The sequence below is a fragment of the Halichoerus grypus genome, chromosome 8 (genome assembly GCF_964656455.1).
Source record: "Halichoerus grypus chromosome 8, mHalGry1.hap1.1, whole genome shotgun sequence".
In the NCBI taxonomy this organism is placed as follows: Eukaryota; Metazoa; Chordata; class Mammalia; order Carnivora; family Phocidae; genus Halichoerus; species Halichoerus grypus.
Window position 1 is genome coordinate 148636002 of NC_135719.1, and position 13710 is coordinate 148649711.

The following is a 13710-nucleotide window of genomic DNA, read 5'->3' on the forward strand; positions in this document are numbered from 1 at the left end:
GCCAAGTCAGACGGAGGGAACTGAAGGGAGGTCTGTCCTTCCGTGACCAGAATCTGCCACGTGGTCTCCCCCAACGGCAAGAGAACCAGAAGAGCAGGCTTTCATGGGCCACAAGGGCAGGACTCCAGGATTATCTGGTGGATGGCACGGATGGCTGACCAACTATCGGGTCACGTTTTTATGACATGCAAGTGTTATTCAGAGCTGAGCTGTGTGGTATGTTGTGACTACTTTGATGCTTTTGTATAAGCTTTTCTGTTTCCTGGAGGGTGTTTTTCTTTTCTTAGTTTTAATGAAATGTACTTATCGTGAATTCACCCTGAAGCCCTTTCCCAATCCTGTTCTATTTTTGCGGACTTGCCCTTTGCATACTCCTTGGCTGTCTATTTTGGCAAGATACCTGGAGGCAGAGAACCGTGTGAACAGTCTCCTAGGTTTAGAAGTCTGTCGGCTCTCTGGAGACTTCACTGTTGTGTAGTGAGCGCAGAATTCAGCAAATTCAACCACCAGAGGGGTCATCCTTTGATTTGATGCCTCTTCCATTTCGTGAGAGATCTCTGCACCAATGCCACCAGGTAATTTGTCACTTAGCTCTTTTGTGTCTGTCTGTCCTTCGCAATGTCAACCCTTCCCATTAGGTCCCCTGGGCCCTTGGGTGTCTGGGGATGAGGCATCAAGAACCCATGGAACGTCCTAGAAAGGCCTGCTCACGGTATTAAGTCCTTCACTGCCCTTTTTTTTTTTTTTAAATACACCCAACGTGGGGCCTGAACTCACAACCCTGAGATCAAGAGTCGCATGCTCCACAGACTGAGCCAGCTGGGTGCCCTGAAGAGCATTTATTTTTTAAGTACGTCCGAAACATAAAACTGCCCATGGACCTCGGGGCCCCGTCCCGCCCATCTGCCCCTGGGGCTCATGACAACAGCCTGCTGGGCAGGGCGGCCTGGAGCAGAACACCCTGTCTGCCCCATGCTAACTGCGTGGCTTCCTGGCTGCGCGATGTCTGAGGGGCAGCTTTTATGGTGGAGAGACATCAGTGAGTCCACAGGGACAGAGGAAGGAGATACTAAGAAATGTTGCCTTTCAGTGCTTTTGAGGTGTCAGTTTGCACAGCGAGGTAGGCTCGCTTTCTCCCAAACGAAATCCCTGTCGTGTACGGTGTTTATTGGAATATTTTCCTTCTTTCCCTGTTTCTGGGACGCTGCAGCGTCAGTCAGCGGAGGCTACATCCCGTGTCCGTATCACATCCATGCCATAGCACGACGTTCCTTACATTTGTCTCTGGGAAGCAGATGGTAGGATCGAGCCCCCAGGATTTGGTTGCAAATGTTGTCGGACTCTAGGACTTGTGCCTGAAGAATCACGTGGCTTTCATGGGCCTGGCACATCCTCAGTCTGCAAATACAGGCAACGTTTGTAGGGAGTTTTCATGAAGCCGCTCTCTATTACTCAGTTAGCTCTATGGTATTCTAAACATTAGTTGTAATTACAAAACTAACGTGCAGAAAAATTTAAATACTAGGTATAAAGTAAAAATACCGAACCAGGGCTTTCCTACATGAATGTCATATAAATACAGCTGATTTACAAAAACGAGATCACTCAGTCATTCTGGTGAGGAACTCCTTTATTTCATGTAGAAGTCCCCTTGGGTGACAGGTTCACAATAGGTGCAGATGATGCCGTGTGGCGGATGGCTCCCAGCAGCATGGCGTCTGGGGAGGCACAGGGAGCCGCTGAACTGATCCAGTCTGGAAGATCACTAAGGTCGGAGGGTGGCCACACCACAGCTCCAGGTCTTACGTGAAAGACTGTCCACCATGGGGGCCACAGAAGCAGCCAGTGGTCGGGAGCCTGGGGGCTCAGACTCTGAGGCTGTGCTGGGAGGTCACAGGGCCCGGTGCCCTGTTTCGAGCAGCATGCTTTCCAGAAGCAGCTTGCTGTTGGTCTCCACGAAGGGCTGGTGCAGCCACATTGACAAGTAGCTCAGGGTGAGGTCGTGGTCTGTGGTGTGCGCTAGCTCTTCAATGACCGTGCGTTTCAGAAGAAGCTCCTTCTGGTACATGTCCGACAGCTGGCGGGAAACCTCATCTGAAACAAACGTCTCCCCTTAATAGCACAAGTTCACAGAACTGCTCCTGCCTGGGTGTGAGGCGCCACTTTGAAAAGCTCTTCGTTGAAAACTAGACTCAGGGGGCGCCTGGGTGGCTCAGTCGGTTAAGCGTCTGCCTTCGGCTCAGGTCATGATCCCGGGGTCCTGGGATTGAGCCCCACGTTAGGCTCTTTGCTCAGCGGGAGCCTGCTTCTCCCTCTCCCTGCCGCTCCCCCTGCTTGTACTCTCTGTCTCTTGTCAAATAAATAAATAAAATGTGTAAAAAAAAAAAAAAACTAGACTCAGCAATAGCGCGGAGATAAAGAAGGACCAGGTGGGTCTGTGTCACTCTGGCTCATGCAGACCAGTAGGATTAGTCAGCATGGTAAGTGTCATGAAATTAATAAGTAGCCTTTTCTGCTCAACTCTTCGGTCCTGTGATGACTATAAACAGCAGATTCACCTCAAACTGACAATATTCCAATAACACATCAAATGGTTTTACCCTTTTCTTCCTTATTTAAAAGGGAGGTCTCAAATCGGCATCAAATGGCTAGGCCCTTCTTTTGAACTAACAAAGCTAAAGGTAACTCTGAGGGGCGCCTGGGTGGCTCAGTCGGTTAAGCATCCAACTCCTGATTTCAGCTCAGGCCACGATCTCAGGGTCGTGGGATCGAGCCCCATGTCAGGCTCTGGACTCAGCAGGGAGTTTGTTTCTCTCTCTCTCCCTCTGCCCCTTCCCCTGCTCTCACGTGCACGCTTGCTTTCTCTCTAAAATAAAGAAGTCTTAAAAAAAAAAAAAAAAAAGGTAACTCTGATCTTGTAGAACTTAAGTAATGGATTCCATGTTCCCAATAGTCTTCTTCTAGTGGGTGGCTAAACTGACTTCAACTTATCTTTTTTTTCCAGTACTGGGCTTGAACTCACAACCCTGAGGTCGAGACCTGAGCTGAAATCAAGAGTCAGATGCCTAACTGACTGAGCCATCCAGGTGCCCCAAAACCTATCTTTCTGAAAAAGGAAAAAAAATTCTGCCTCTGCATAGGAGGTGGAATTCATTCTACCCATTTTTTTAAGGTTATCTATTTTTTTTTATTAAGTAATCTCTGTGCCCAACGTGGGGCTTGAACTCACAACCCCAAGATTGAAAGTCGCAGGCTCTGTGGACTGAGCCAGCTGGGTGCCCCGACCACTTGCTTTTAAAGGGTTAATAAGGGCACCTTGCTTCATGTGTCTCTAATTACATTTAATATTCTTTGCTAATTATTAGAGCCAAGAAGAAAGGCCCATTTTAAGATGCCCAATCTCCTTCCCTTCCAACACATCACAGGCCTCAGCATGTATCCTCAAGATCTCCACATCAGTCAATAATTAGGGCTTGCACTGGGCGCCTGGGTGGCTCAGTTGGTTAAGCGACTGCCTTCGGCTCAGGTCATGATCCTGGAGTCCCGGGATAGAGTCCCGCATCGGGCTCCCTGCTCGGCAGGGAGTCTGCTTCTCCCTCTGACCCTCCCCCCTCTCATGTGCTCTCTCTCACTCTCTCAAATAAATAAATAAAATCTTTAAAAAAAAAAAAATTAGGGCTTGCACTTTCACACATTCCAAATGAAAATTTCAGGAGGTTCCCCGCCATAGTCTTTTCCCTTGCAATCAATGTGGTGCTTCTGACATTGAATCAATATTAATTGTAAAGTCCCTGCATGGCATTTCCATATGCATGTGTAGGAAAGCAAGGTCAATTTTATCCCAGAGCATTCTCTCCTCACCTACCCAAAAGACTGCACAAGTGGAAATGCAAGGTTAATTAAACCAGGTACACCACAAATGATGATGCATTGCCTTTTCCTTCTGTTTCAAACTCTATCATTTCAATCTAAGGCAATTTAAATGATTTTGTACTAACTAAGGGGACTTCCCTTCCCTCAACTCATTCTTGAATTGAATTTCAAACTCTGTCAGGTTCTTCAAGTATGCAAATACTCTCGTAATTTCTACTCCTGAGAATCAATGCAAAGAGAACTACTTACAGAAATGGGCTGTGGGCCACGTGTGAAACAGGGGTGGCCGATGCCTCCCGTCCCCACAATGGTAGTTCTCCAGCTCACAAACCCCCTTGGTGGTCGAGGACAGCTTTTCCATTTTCATCTGTATTTTGGCCTGAAAAGGTATTAATTGGGAATAGGAGAACCTTATTTGAAATCGATTCCAGGGGCACCTGGGTGGCTCAGTCGTTAAGCGTCTGCCTTCGGCTCAGGTCATGATCCCAGGGTCCTGGGATCGAGCCCTGCGTCAGGCTCCCTGCTCGGCGGGGGGCCTGCTTCTCCCTCTCCTGCTCCCCCTGCTTGTGTTCCCTCTCTCGCTGTCTCTCTCTCTGTCAAATAAATAAAAATCTTTAAAAAAAAAAAAAAAGAAATTGACTCCAGTCTCAGATTCAATAACTGTAAGCTTTCAAAGCTAAGAGGTACAAATCTGTTGAGACCTAAAGTCAAATAACACTGTTCACTCCACGTGCAGCACATTTCCAGGCAGATGGAGCCAGACAGTGGCTACGATCTCATTCATTTGGATTACTTCAGAAATAACCCCTGGATTTCCAGGGCTGGAAAGACAGAGCTTTCTGAGTCCCACTTCCCTAAGATTTCCGAAGGCACTAATTTTTTTAGTCCCAAACACCTGGAGGAGGGGCGCCTGGGTGGCTCAGTCGTTAAGCGTCTGCCTTCAGCTCAGGTCATGATCCCAGGGTCCTGGGATCGAGCCCTGCATCGGGCTCCCTGCTCGGCGGGAAGCCTGCTTCTCCCTCTCCCACTCCCCCTGCTTCTCCCTCTCCCACTCCCTCTCTCACTGTGTCTCTCTCTATCAAATAAATAAAATCTTTAAAAACAAAACAAAACAAAACAAAACACCTGGAGGAATCACAAGGCAGGCTCTGCTCTTATGGAATGAGAGGAGGAAGGGTATTACATGAGTTCATTTCTGACTTTTACTAACTGCCTCTGGGTTTACTGAAACCTCGAGGCTCGGTTTCCTTGCCTGTGAAACGGTAGTGGTGAAAGGCAGCCCCTCACACTTCACACAGGAAGTGGGGAGAACGGATGCCTCCGGTAGGGTGGGCTCTGCGGGGGAGCCTGGCCACTGCAGGGGACACACGGACACTGTCCCCGCTGCACAGATGGCCTGCACAGACCGCTCTGACAAAGCGCTAACATGGCGGCCAGAAGGACTAAGTACTTCTGAAGTACCTGGTTGGGGCTATAGAAGGGTTTGTTACATAAAGGGGCCGAGTAACTAAGATTCCAGATTTCAGCAGCACAGACCCACTAAGACCACATTTCTAACCCCTACGTATGTGCACAGGGGTGAATACACAGAGATCTATAAATTGTCAAAATCTGAATTCCTCACACTTGGTCCTTCAGCCACTCTCTAATTATGCCGGATGTGGTGTGCACTAAGTTTAGCTAATGTCGATGTTTAAGGGACTACATTCCTTTCCCCAATCTTTGTAGGTTCGATCTTTCACTTGGCCCCACACCAAGAGGTAGGACTCAGCACTTCTGTATTACAGCTGTGGGACAACTCTCAGGGCTGCTGAGCTAGGGAAGGTCAGAGCCAGCACCCCACACCAGGCTTCCTGACCCCACATCTCTTGGCATGCCATCCTGTCCTCTGCATCCTGCCACCTAATGCAAAGAAAAGCTTATAAATGATCAGGACAGCAAGGAAAATCCTGAAGGCCCGACAGGACTGCAGTGCCAAGCGCAGCTCGGTCATCGACAGAGACACAGATTACGCACGGTGGGCAGCCCTAAGCCCGCAGGGCACGAACGGAGGCGCACACTCCCAGCCCAACCTCCTCCCACAGACCAAACTGCAAAATGGTCGTCCACGTTAGGGAAAGGGCTGCCTCAAAGCCCCCTGCCAAGGTCAAATTCATTAAAGACACTTAAAGCCAAGTCTGGGAAACCATTCTCTCCAAAAGCTGGGGAACAGGACAAATATTACTAAAAGCCTTATCACATCAACTTTTGGTTTTGAACATAGAATGAGAACTTGTTTCCAAACCACTTCAAAATAGAATAAATTCCCTGGAGCAGAGGATTTCAGTGCCTGATGGCTGGCATCCAGATCTTGCTTTCTAAAACCATCCTCCAATAAGAGGAACCAGGGCTCCTTGGAGAAATGGCTGATCCTAGAACCGAGGCAGGAAATACACAAGATGGGCCTAGAACATCTTGTAATGCTAGAAAGTAAGGAAGCGTTCCAAAAAACCCAAACCAAAAATTCACAATGATGGAAGCCTGTCAAAGGGACATAGGAGCCAACGGAACTCGTAATGGCCGAAGCAGGAACAATTTGAACAAAACAAAGCAGTACTGTATTACAACCCAAAGTGGAAAACAAATAGCCACGAGTCCACACTGCTAGAAATACGTGGTCCAGTAATTCACAGGTGGGGGAAGACAGACATAATTTATGTACATGCTACACCCTCAAAGAGGTGGGACAGAACTTCCCACTCCTTCAGCGTGGGCTGTGTGGACAGTGGGAAGGGAGCTCCTTTTACAGAGAAACCTGACAACGCCTCAGCCAGGCGGTCAAGGTCAACACCCAGAGCGATAGGGCGTGGTCACAGTCCACGCCCTTGCCGGGATGTGATGAGACCTCATCTCTGCAGTCTCCCCCGAAGAACCCACAACCCCGGCCAAATCATGAGAAAGTCATCAGACAGACCCCAAGTGAGGGACAGCTGCAAAATGCCTGACCCATCCTCCTCAAAACTGTCACTGTTATAAAAACCAAGGGAAGTCTGTGAGACTGGCGGCCACGAGGGGCCCGAGGAGACATGATGACTACATTCACTGCGGCGTCCGGCATGGAGAGAGGGCAGTGGGAAAAAAGTAAGGAAATGTGAATAGACCACAGCCTTCATTCAGTAACAGCGTATTGGTGCTGGCTCACGAATTATGACAAAGTGGCGTACATGTTTGTGATACGCAGGACAGTAATGTCTGACGTGGGGTGCGGGCTGGGGATAGTTTACTCCAACTCTCCATACTACCTGCTCAACCGTCCTGTAAAACGGAGACTGTCCCAAAAAATCAAGTGTTCACAAAAAATACAGAGAATTAATCCACTGGAGCAGCACACTGTGGCTTGGGGACCATAGAGACCAGGGCACCTGCCTCTTCCCAAAGCCACCGGGCCACGGCATTGGTAACCCTGCGCCACACGGTGCGGCCTGTCTTCCAACTCGGGTCGCTCGCCTCGGGCCCGTGTGCCTCTCCCTCCCATCCATACGTGCCTTTGAAAGACAGAAAACTTCCCTTCTTGGGAAAAAGGGAGTCAGCCCCAGGCTCAAAGACTTTGGCTGGGAAGCAATATTCAGCTAACGTGTGTATAATGTGATTTTAATTGTATTACAGAAAAACGTTAAGTAAATAAACAGGATAGGATTAATACAAATTGTGAGGTAGGCCTAAGAATGGATGAAATGTAAGTACACTGATGTACCTCTACCCAGGAGTTAATTCCTCCGTGATCTTTGTGATGAACCCACCGAGTAATCATCCAGCCCTTTGGGGGCACATTTCCCACCACGGGACACACCAGCTCCGTGGGAGCCCCTTCCAGCTCTGGACGGGACTTGCAACATTGTTCTCTGGTGGGAGCCAAAGCTTCTGCCAGTCCCGGGGTCTCCCTTGTCCCCTCAGAGGCCTCAAAAAACCAGTGGACCATTTCCTGTTCTCGGGACAGCCTTTTGGCTGTGATGGTGGCTGTTTTGTCTGCTGGTTCCCCCTTTCCTGGGCTAAAACTCCAGTTCCCCCGATTACTTCTCTTTGACAAGGCCCGTCCCCGTCCAAACACGCATCCACGCTGGCTCTGTCCGCGTTGATGGGTGGGCCCATCATTTTGTTGGCTGTCATGGACACAGCCCAGGCTTTATCTGAAGATCTTGGGAGCTCGGCTGACCATGAGCAGGTGGTCACCTACAACCCAGCGGCTACCTTCCCCTGGCCTGCCTCACCCTGGGCCTGTGCTGCAGGTCAGGGACCAAGGGCAGGCACCCCACCTTTCCTCTGCTGCTGCCCAGTTCATCGAGCCTGCCGGCTGGGTTTTCTGCATCTTGACTCTCCCTGCAAACATCTTCCCACGCTGCCCCTCCTCAGTGCAGGTCCGTGGGGCTGAGGAAGGGGTCCAGCGTACCAGCCTGCCACTCAAGAATGGGGAGAACCTAGGACAGACAAACAAAGCCAATCACTCCTGGCGTGCCTGAAATGAAAGGCACACCCCTTCTTCCCCATCGGCCTCTCCTCTGAAACTTTTTCCTGATGGGCCTACGTCCACAGTTACAAATGAGAACGTGTGATCTAACAAGAGCCAAGTGACATTTAAAAACAAAATCCTTTCAGAGTTTTTTTTACATTTTATAAAAGTCACATTAGTATGTGTTGAAAATGTTTCTCATTCTAACACAGCTTTGAGATTCTGTGACAGGCTTTATCCTGGAAGGGAACAAGAGATGAAGAGGCTCTGGTGGGAGGTGGTGGCTCATCAAAACGACACGCAGCGAGGCAGTCAGGGCTGGAGCGCAGCTGACTGAGCAGCACGTGTAGCTTCTTGGCTGTTTAAATTATTGTAATACTGGAATTCAGCCACCCGGTGTCTTTTCTTTTAGGAACAATACATGCACCTGCTTTTTTACTCAAACAAAAACATATATTTTTAAAAGATTTATTTATTTATTTGAGAGAGAGAGGGAGAGAGGGGGAGAGAGGGGGAGAGAGGGGGAGAGAGGGGGAGAGAGGGGGAGAGAGGGGGAGAGAGGGGGAGAGAGGGGGAGAGAGGGGGAGAGGCAGAAGGAGAGAGAGAATCTCAAGCAGACTCTGTACTGAGTGTGGAGGAGGACACGGGGCTCAATCCCATGACCCTGAGATCACAACCTGAGCCGAAACCAAGAGTTGGACGCTTAACCGACTGAGCCACCCAGGCTCCCCAAACAAAAATATTTGCCATAATAGAATGGGTTAATTTGGGAAAAAGAAAACAAAACAAGTGGGCAGTCTTCCATAACTGAGAACTTTGCCAATTTCAATCGCTTATCTGGCCTGTGCCCAGTCCCTGCTGGTCAGGAGCTCCGTGTGCAGCCCTCACCTGCCAGAGACACGGCCGCGAACGTGGAAACAAACGAAGAAAGCAGATCTCACATAGCCCACACGCCCAGAGCCAGCAAGACCCCGTGTGACCCGCCCATGACGACCATGATCGACCTTTTACCGCCCATCTGCACGTACCCACCGACCTTTGTCCCACATTCTCCTTACATAAACCTGCAAGTCTTTCCAGCACTTGGGAGGCGGTCTTTGAGACGCTAGTCCGTGGTCCTCCCGGTGTCGGCCTCACTGAAATAAACTCCTTTCTTGTGTCCCCCCCACTCGTCTCTCTGCCTGTGGATTTTCTCAGCGGTGAGTGGCCGAGCCTGGTGTGTTTGGGACCCTGGAGCCAGGTGCTCGTGCACCCCTGTGCACCGGCTACACCACCATTCACTTCTGTACCACGTGTGGTGTGCTACGTGGTGGAGCCGAGTGGTGATGAGACACGGTAGGGCCACAAAGCCCACAATATTTACCATGTGGAGCCCTCCGAAGGGGGTCAGATGGACCCAGACATCACATGGGGCAGAAAGAACAAAGGTCTAGGACAGCATCCCGGGGAGCATCGAGATTTAGGGGGCAAGTGGAGGAGGCCTAGGAGGGAAAGGCAAGTGTCCGGGGGAGAGCGTCTCCCACAGCGTGGACACCTGCCAGGCACCGAGAAAGTCCCAAGGACACCCCCAGGATTCGGTGACTGCGAGCACAGGTGGCCGGGGTCTCTGGATCTCACCAAAGCATCAAAGGTGTTCTGCAGCTCCTCACACAGCATCTCTAGCTCCTTGCTGTATTCCGGAAGCGTCTTGTCCGCATCTTCCCCGGAAGCCGGGCTGCTCTGTAACTCGGCCGCATCTTCACTCCTGGACAAAATGGAGAAGAGTGCGAACCACGTACACTCCGAAAGGTGCCTCGTCTCGTGAGGGCAGACCCTAGAAAGCGCCATCTCCACGCAACAGTGTCAGGCATTTGGCCCAGCTGTTATTTCACGGGGCTGTAACGTATGCTACTTATTATTCACCAGCACGATGAACAGTCCACCAGCTCTGCACGGGGGGAGTCGGCTGAAGGCAGCCCCGTGGCGTCCTTAGCCTAGGGCTCTGTGCTGGGGGTACAAAGATGAACGAGACATGACCATTTCCCCAGAGTTCACCGTCTGGGAATGGTTCGAAGCCTGTGGGGCATGAAATTAATCTAGTGTGGTCACAACACTTCAGGGAAAAATTAAACATAAAAACAGAAGAGACAGTATCAGAGAGCTCCTTCTGCAGGCAGGCCAAGAACTGTCTCTTGCTGAGCGGGCCCTGGGAGGAAGAGGCAGCAGAGGGCCAGCGGCGGGACACGTGTGCCAGGAACGGGCCTGAGCCAGGGGACAGCAGTGGAGACGCTCGACTCTGGCTTGCGGACAATGACAGAGAAACACAGAATTATGACTTTGAGAAATAAGAAACTATACATGCAGGAAAGTGCAGAGAATAATGAAGCAAACCTTCCAATCAGAATTGGCAACCGCTAACAGGTTTTCTGAGGACTCCTTTGTCTTTTTTAAAGAAATTGCTAAGGGCGGTGGGGTGCACCTGGGTGGCTCAGTCGATAAGCATCTGCCTTCCGCTCAGGTCATGATCCCAGGATCCTGGGATCGAGTCCCGCATTGGGACTCCCACCCAACACGCATCGGGCTCCCTGCTCACCGGGGAGTCTGCTTTTCTCTCCCCTTCCGTCCCTCTCCCAGCTGTGCGCGCACGCGCATGCGCTCTCTCTTTCTCACATCAATCAATCAATCAATCATCTTAAAAAAAAGAAATTGCTAAGGGGGAGCGCCTGGGTGGCTCAGTTGGTTGAGCGTCTGCCTTCGGCTCAGGTCATAATCCTGGGGTCCTGGGATTGAGTCCCACGTCAGGCTCCCTGCTCAGTGGGGAGTCTGCTTCTCCCTCTGCCTCTGCCCCCTCCCCAGCTTGTGCTCTCTCTCTCCTTCTCTCTCAAATAAATAAATAAATAAATAAATAAATAAATCATCTTTAAAAAAAAGAAATTGCTAAGGAAAAATACCCTCCTCTGTCTCCTCTACTCTCCATCCTCCACCGGACTTCCAACACCTGGTCAGCACAGGAGGGGAGGGGGTTTCTGCACACCAGGCAATTCTCACAGCCTGCGGCCCTTCCCACAGTTAACTCTACCTGTTGGAGAGACCACCTGTCGGAGGTAGGCACACTACCTACTGGAGACAGACCGATCCCACAGGTCAACGCTCGGCCCCACAAGACCGGCCCCGCTCAACTCCGGACACTAACCGCAAGCCCAGGGTGTCAGCTGTGCTTCTGACCGACGGGCTGTGCATAAGACACTCCCACGAGCCACCCCCCTGGACTTGAAGGATTTGCTGGAGCAGCATACAGAACTCCGGAAAATGGTTTACTTACTAGCTTGCCGGTTTATTACAAAGGATATTAAAGGATATGAGAGAACAGCCAAATGAAGAGGTACATAGAGCAAGGTCTGGAAGGGTCTTGAGCACAGGGCCTTGGGTCCCTGTGGAGTTTGGGGGCCACCCTTCCAGCATGGAGAGCTATTACTGTTCACCAAACCAGAATCTCCCTAAACCCCAACCTTTTGGGTTTCTGTGGAGGCTTCATTATGTAGGCACGATTGATTAAATCATTGGCCACTGGTGTATCATTCAACCTCCAGCCCCTCTCCCCCTGCCTGAGAGGTGGGGTGAGGGGGTAGAGCTGAAAGTTCATGCTCTCTAATGCCCTGCTTGGTTCCCATGGGGCTTTCCAGAAGTCACCTCCTTAGCATGAACTCAGGGGTGGCTGGAAGGGACATGTTATGAATAACAGGACACTCCTTTCACCTGGATCATTCTGGGGGACAAAAGACCAAATATTAGAACAGAGGATGCTCCTATTGCTCTTATCCATTGGGAAGTCGGAGGGGTTTTAGGAGCTGTAGGCCAGGAACAGGGAGGGAAACCAAAGAGATAGTTCTTACTATCAATCACAACATCACAGAAACAAAGCACAACGTTGTGAAATCAAAGGCCTGCTGATCTCCCACCCAACACGCATCCATCCTAAAGGTGCGAGCTTCACGGCTGGGCCCGTGTCCTTCCAATCCATTTTCATAATTTCATGTACAGACATAACAATGAACGACAGGTAGCATAATTTTGTATTTAAAATGGACATACATATACAGTTTCTACTTGCATACATCATTTTACCACTTGCTCTTCTTAATATAACGTAATTCACGCATGTTGATAAAGACTACCATTCCCACCCTAAACGACTCCCAGGAGACTCGTGCCCGATCACTAAGGGTGCGGGGCTCAGAGCTCGAGGAGCTCTATACACATACTTACCATAACCTGGTTTTCAGGTTGGCAATATTATTTGCAGTAGCAAAACCTGTGTCGTTGAGGGCTTCCCATTTCAAGATTAAATTATGCCAATCAGCTGCATTGTCCTTAATTTTTCTTGCGCTGACAGATAAGACAGGTTTTCTGGGCGTTGTGCTTCCAAGAGGGTTTGCTGACAGGGAGTAAAAAAAACACAATGATTACAAATTTGTGAAAATAAATAAAAGGAACCTCATTTAAAATGGAGTTAGGAAGCCGTGAAAGGGCAGCTCTCACACACACACATGACTTGCACAACCAGCAGGAAGGAGGAAGATAAGCATTATTACAAGGGAGGACATTTTTCACATAGGAATTTCATTTACTGCTTTTAAGAAAAAGAAGATCCCTCCCTGTTCCAGCAACAATGCATCAACCACCACTTACAGCCGATGAGAAATCACTAACCTCAAACTCTTGTTCTTCTCCACAGAACATGTGTTCAACACCTCCCCACTTCCCCCTAAAACCTAATTAAAGCTGACCTTCCCTTTGTCTCTTCCGACTTGCCTACGATTCATCATAGCGAATTGTCCGGAATTGCAATTCCTTTGCGATTCCTGAATAAACTCATTTTTTACTTAGAGATGTTCTTTGCTCTGTTTATTTTATTTTTTTTAAAGATTTTACTTATTTATTTGAGAGATAGCGAGCAAGCAAGAGACCACAAGCAGGGGGAGTGGCAGAGGGAGAGGAAGAAGCAGGCTTCCTGCCAAGCAAGGAGCCTGATCCAGGGCTCAATCCCAGGACCCTGAAATCATGACCTGAGCCAAAGGCAGATGTTTAACCAACTGAGCCACCCAGGTGTCCCCTTAAGTTTCTTAAGACTTGTTTTGTGGCCTTGTTTTGTGATCTATCATGGAATATGTTTCATATGCCCTTGAAAAGAAGGTGTAACTGCTGTTTCTGGATAGAGTTTTCTGTATGTCTGTTAGGTCCAATTAATCCATAGTATTGTTCAAGGCCATCTGTTTCTTTCTTTCCTTTTTTTTTTTTAAGGTTTTATTTATTTATTTGACAGAGAGAGAGAGAGCACAAGCAGGGGGAGCAGCAGAGGCAGAGGGAGAAGC

The 13710-nt window shown here is 49.5% G+C and overlaps 1 protein-coding gene across 3 annotated transcripts in view; it reads right to left on the bottom strand.

The window, feature by feature from the left end:
* The window catches only part of CINP (cyclin dependent kinase 2 interacting protein), a 31208-nt gene that overhangs the window by 8195 nt on the left and 9303 nt on the right, over nucleotides 1-13710 (bottom strand). For 2 of the 3 annotated variants that reach the window (XM_036086237.2, XM_078054244.1), the window contains exons 2-5: nucleotides 12605-12773; nucleotides 9977-10103; nucleotides 4123-4252; nucleotides 1613-2094 (exon numbers count right to left, since the gene is read on the bottom strand). In XM_036086237.2, the coding sequence (XP_035942130.1) occupies nucleotides 1892-2094; nucleotides 4123-4252; nucleotides 9977-10103; nucleotides 12605-12773 (629 nt within the window). In that variant the 3' untranslated portion in view covers nucleotides 1613-1891. Of the gene's footprint in view, nucleotides 1-1612; nucleotides 2095-4122; nucleotides 4253-9976; nucleotides 10104-12604; nucleotides 12774-13710 lie in introns of those variants that run through there. The other variant, XM_078054245.1, reaches the window with a different exon arrangement.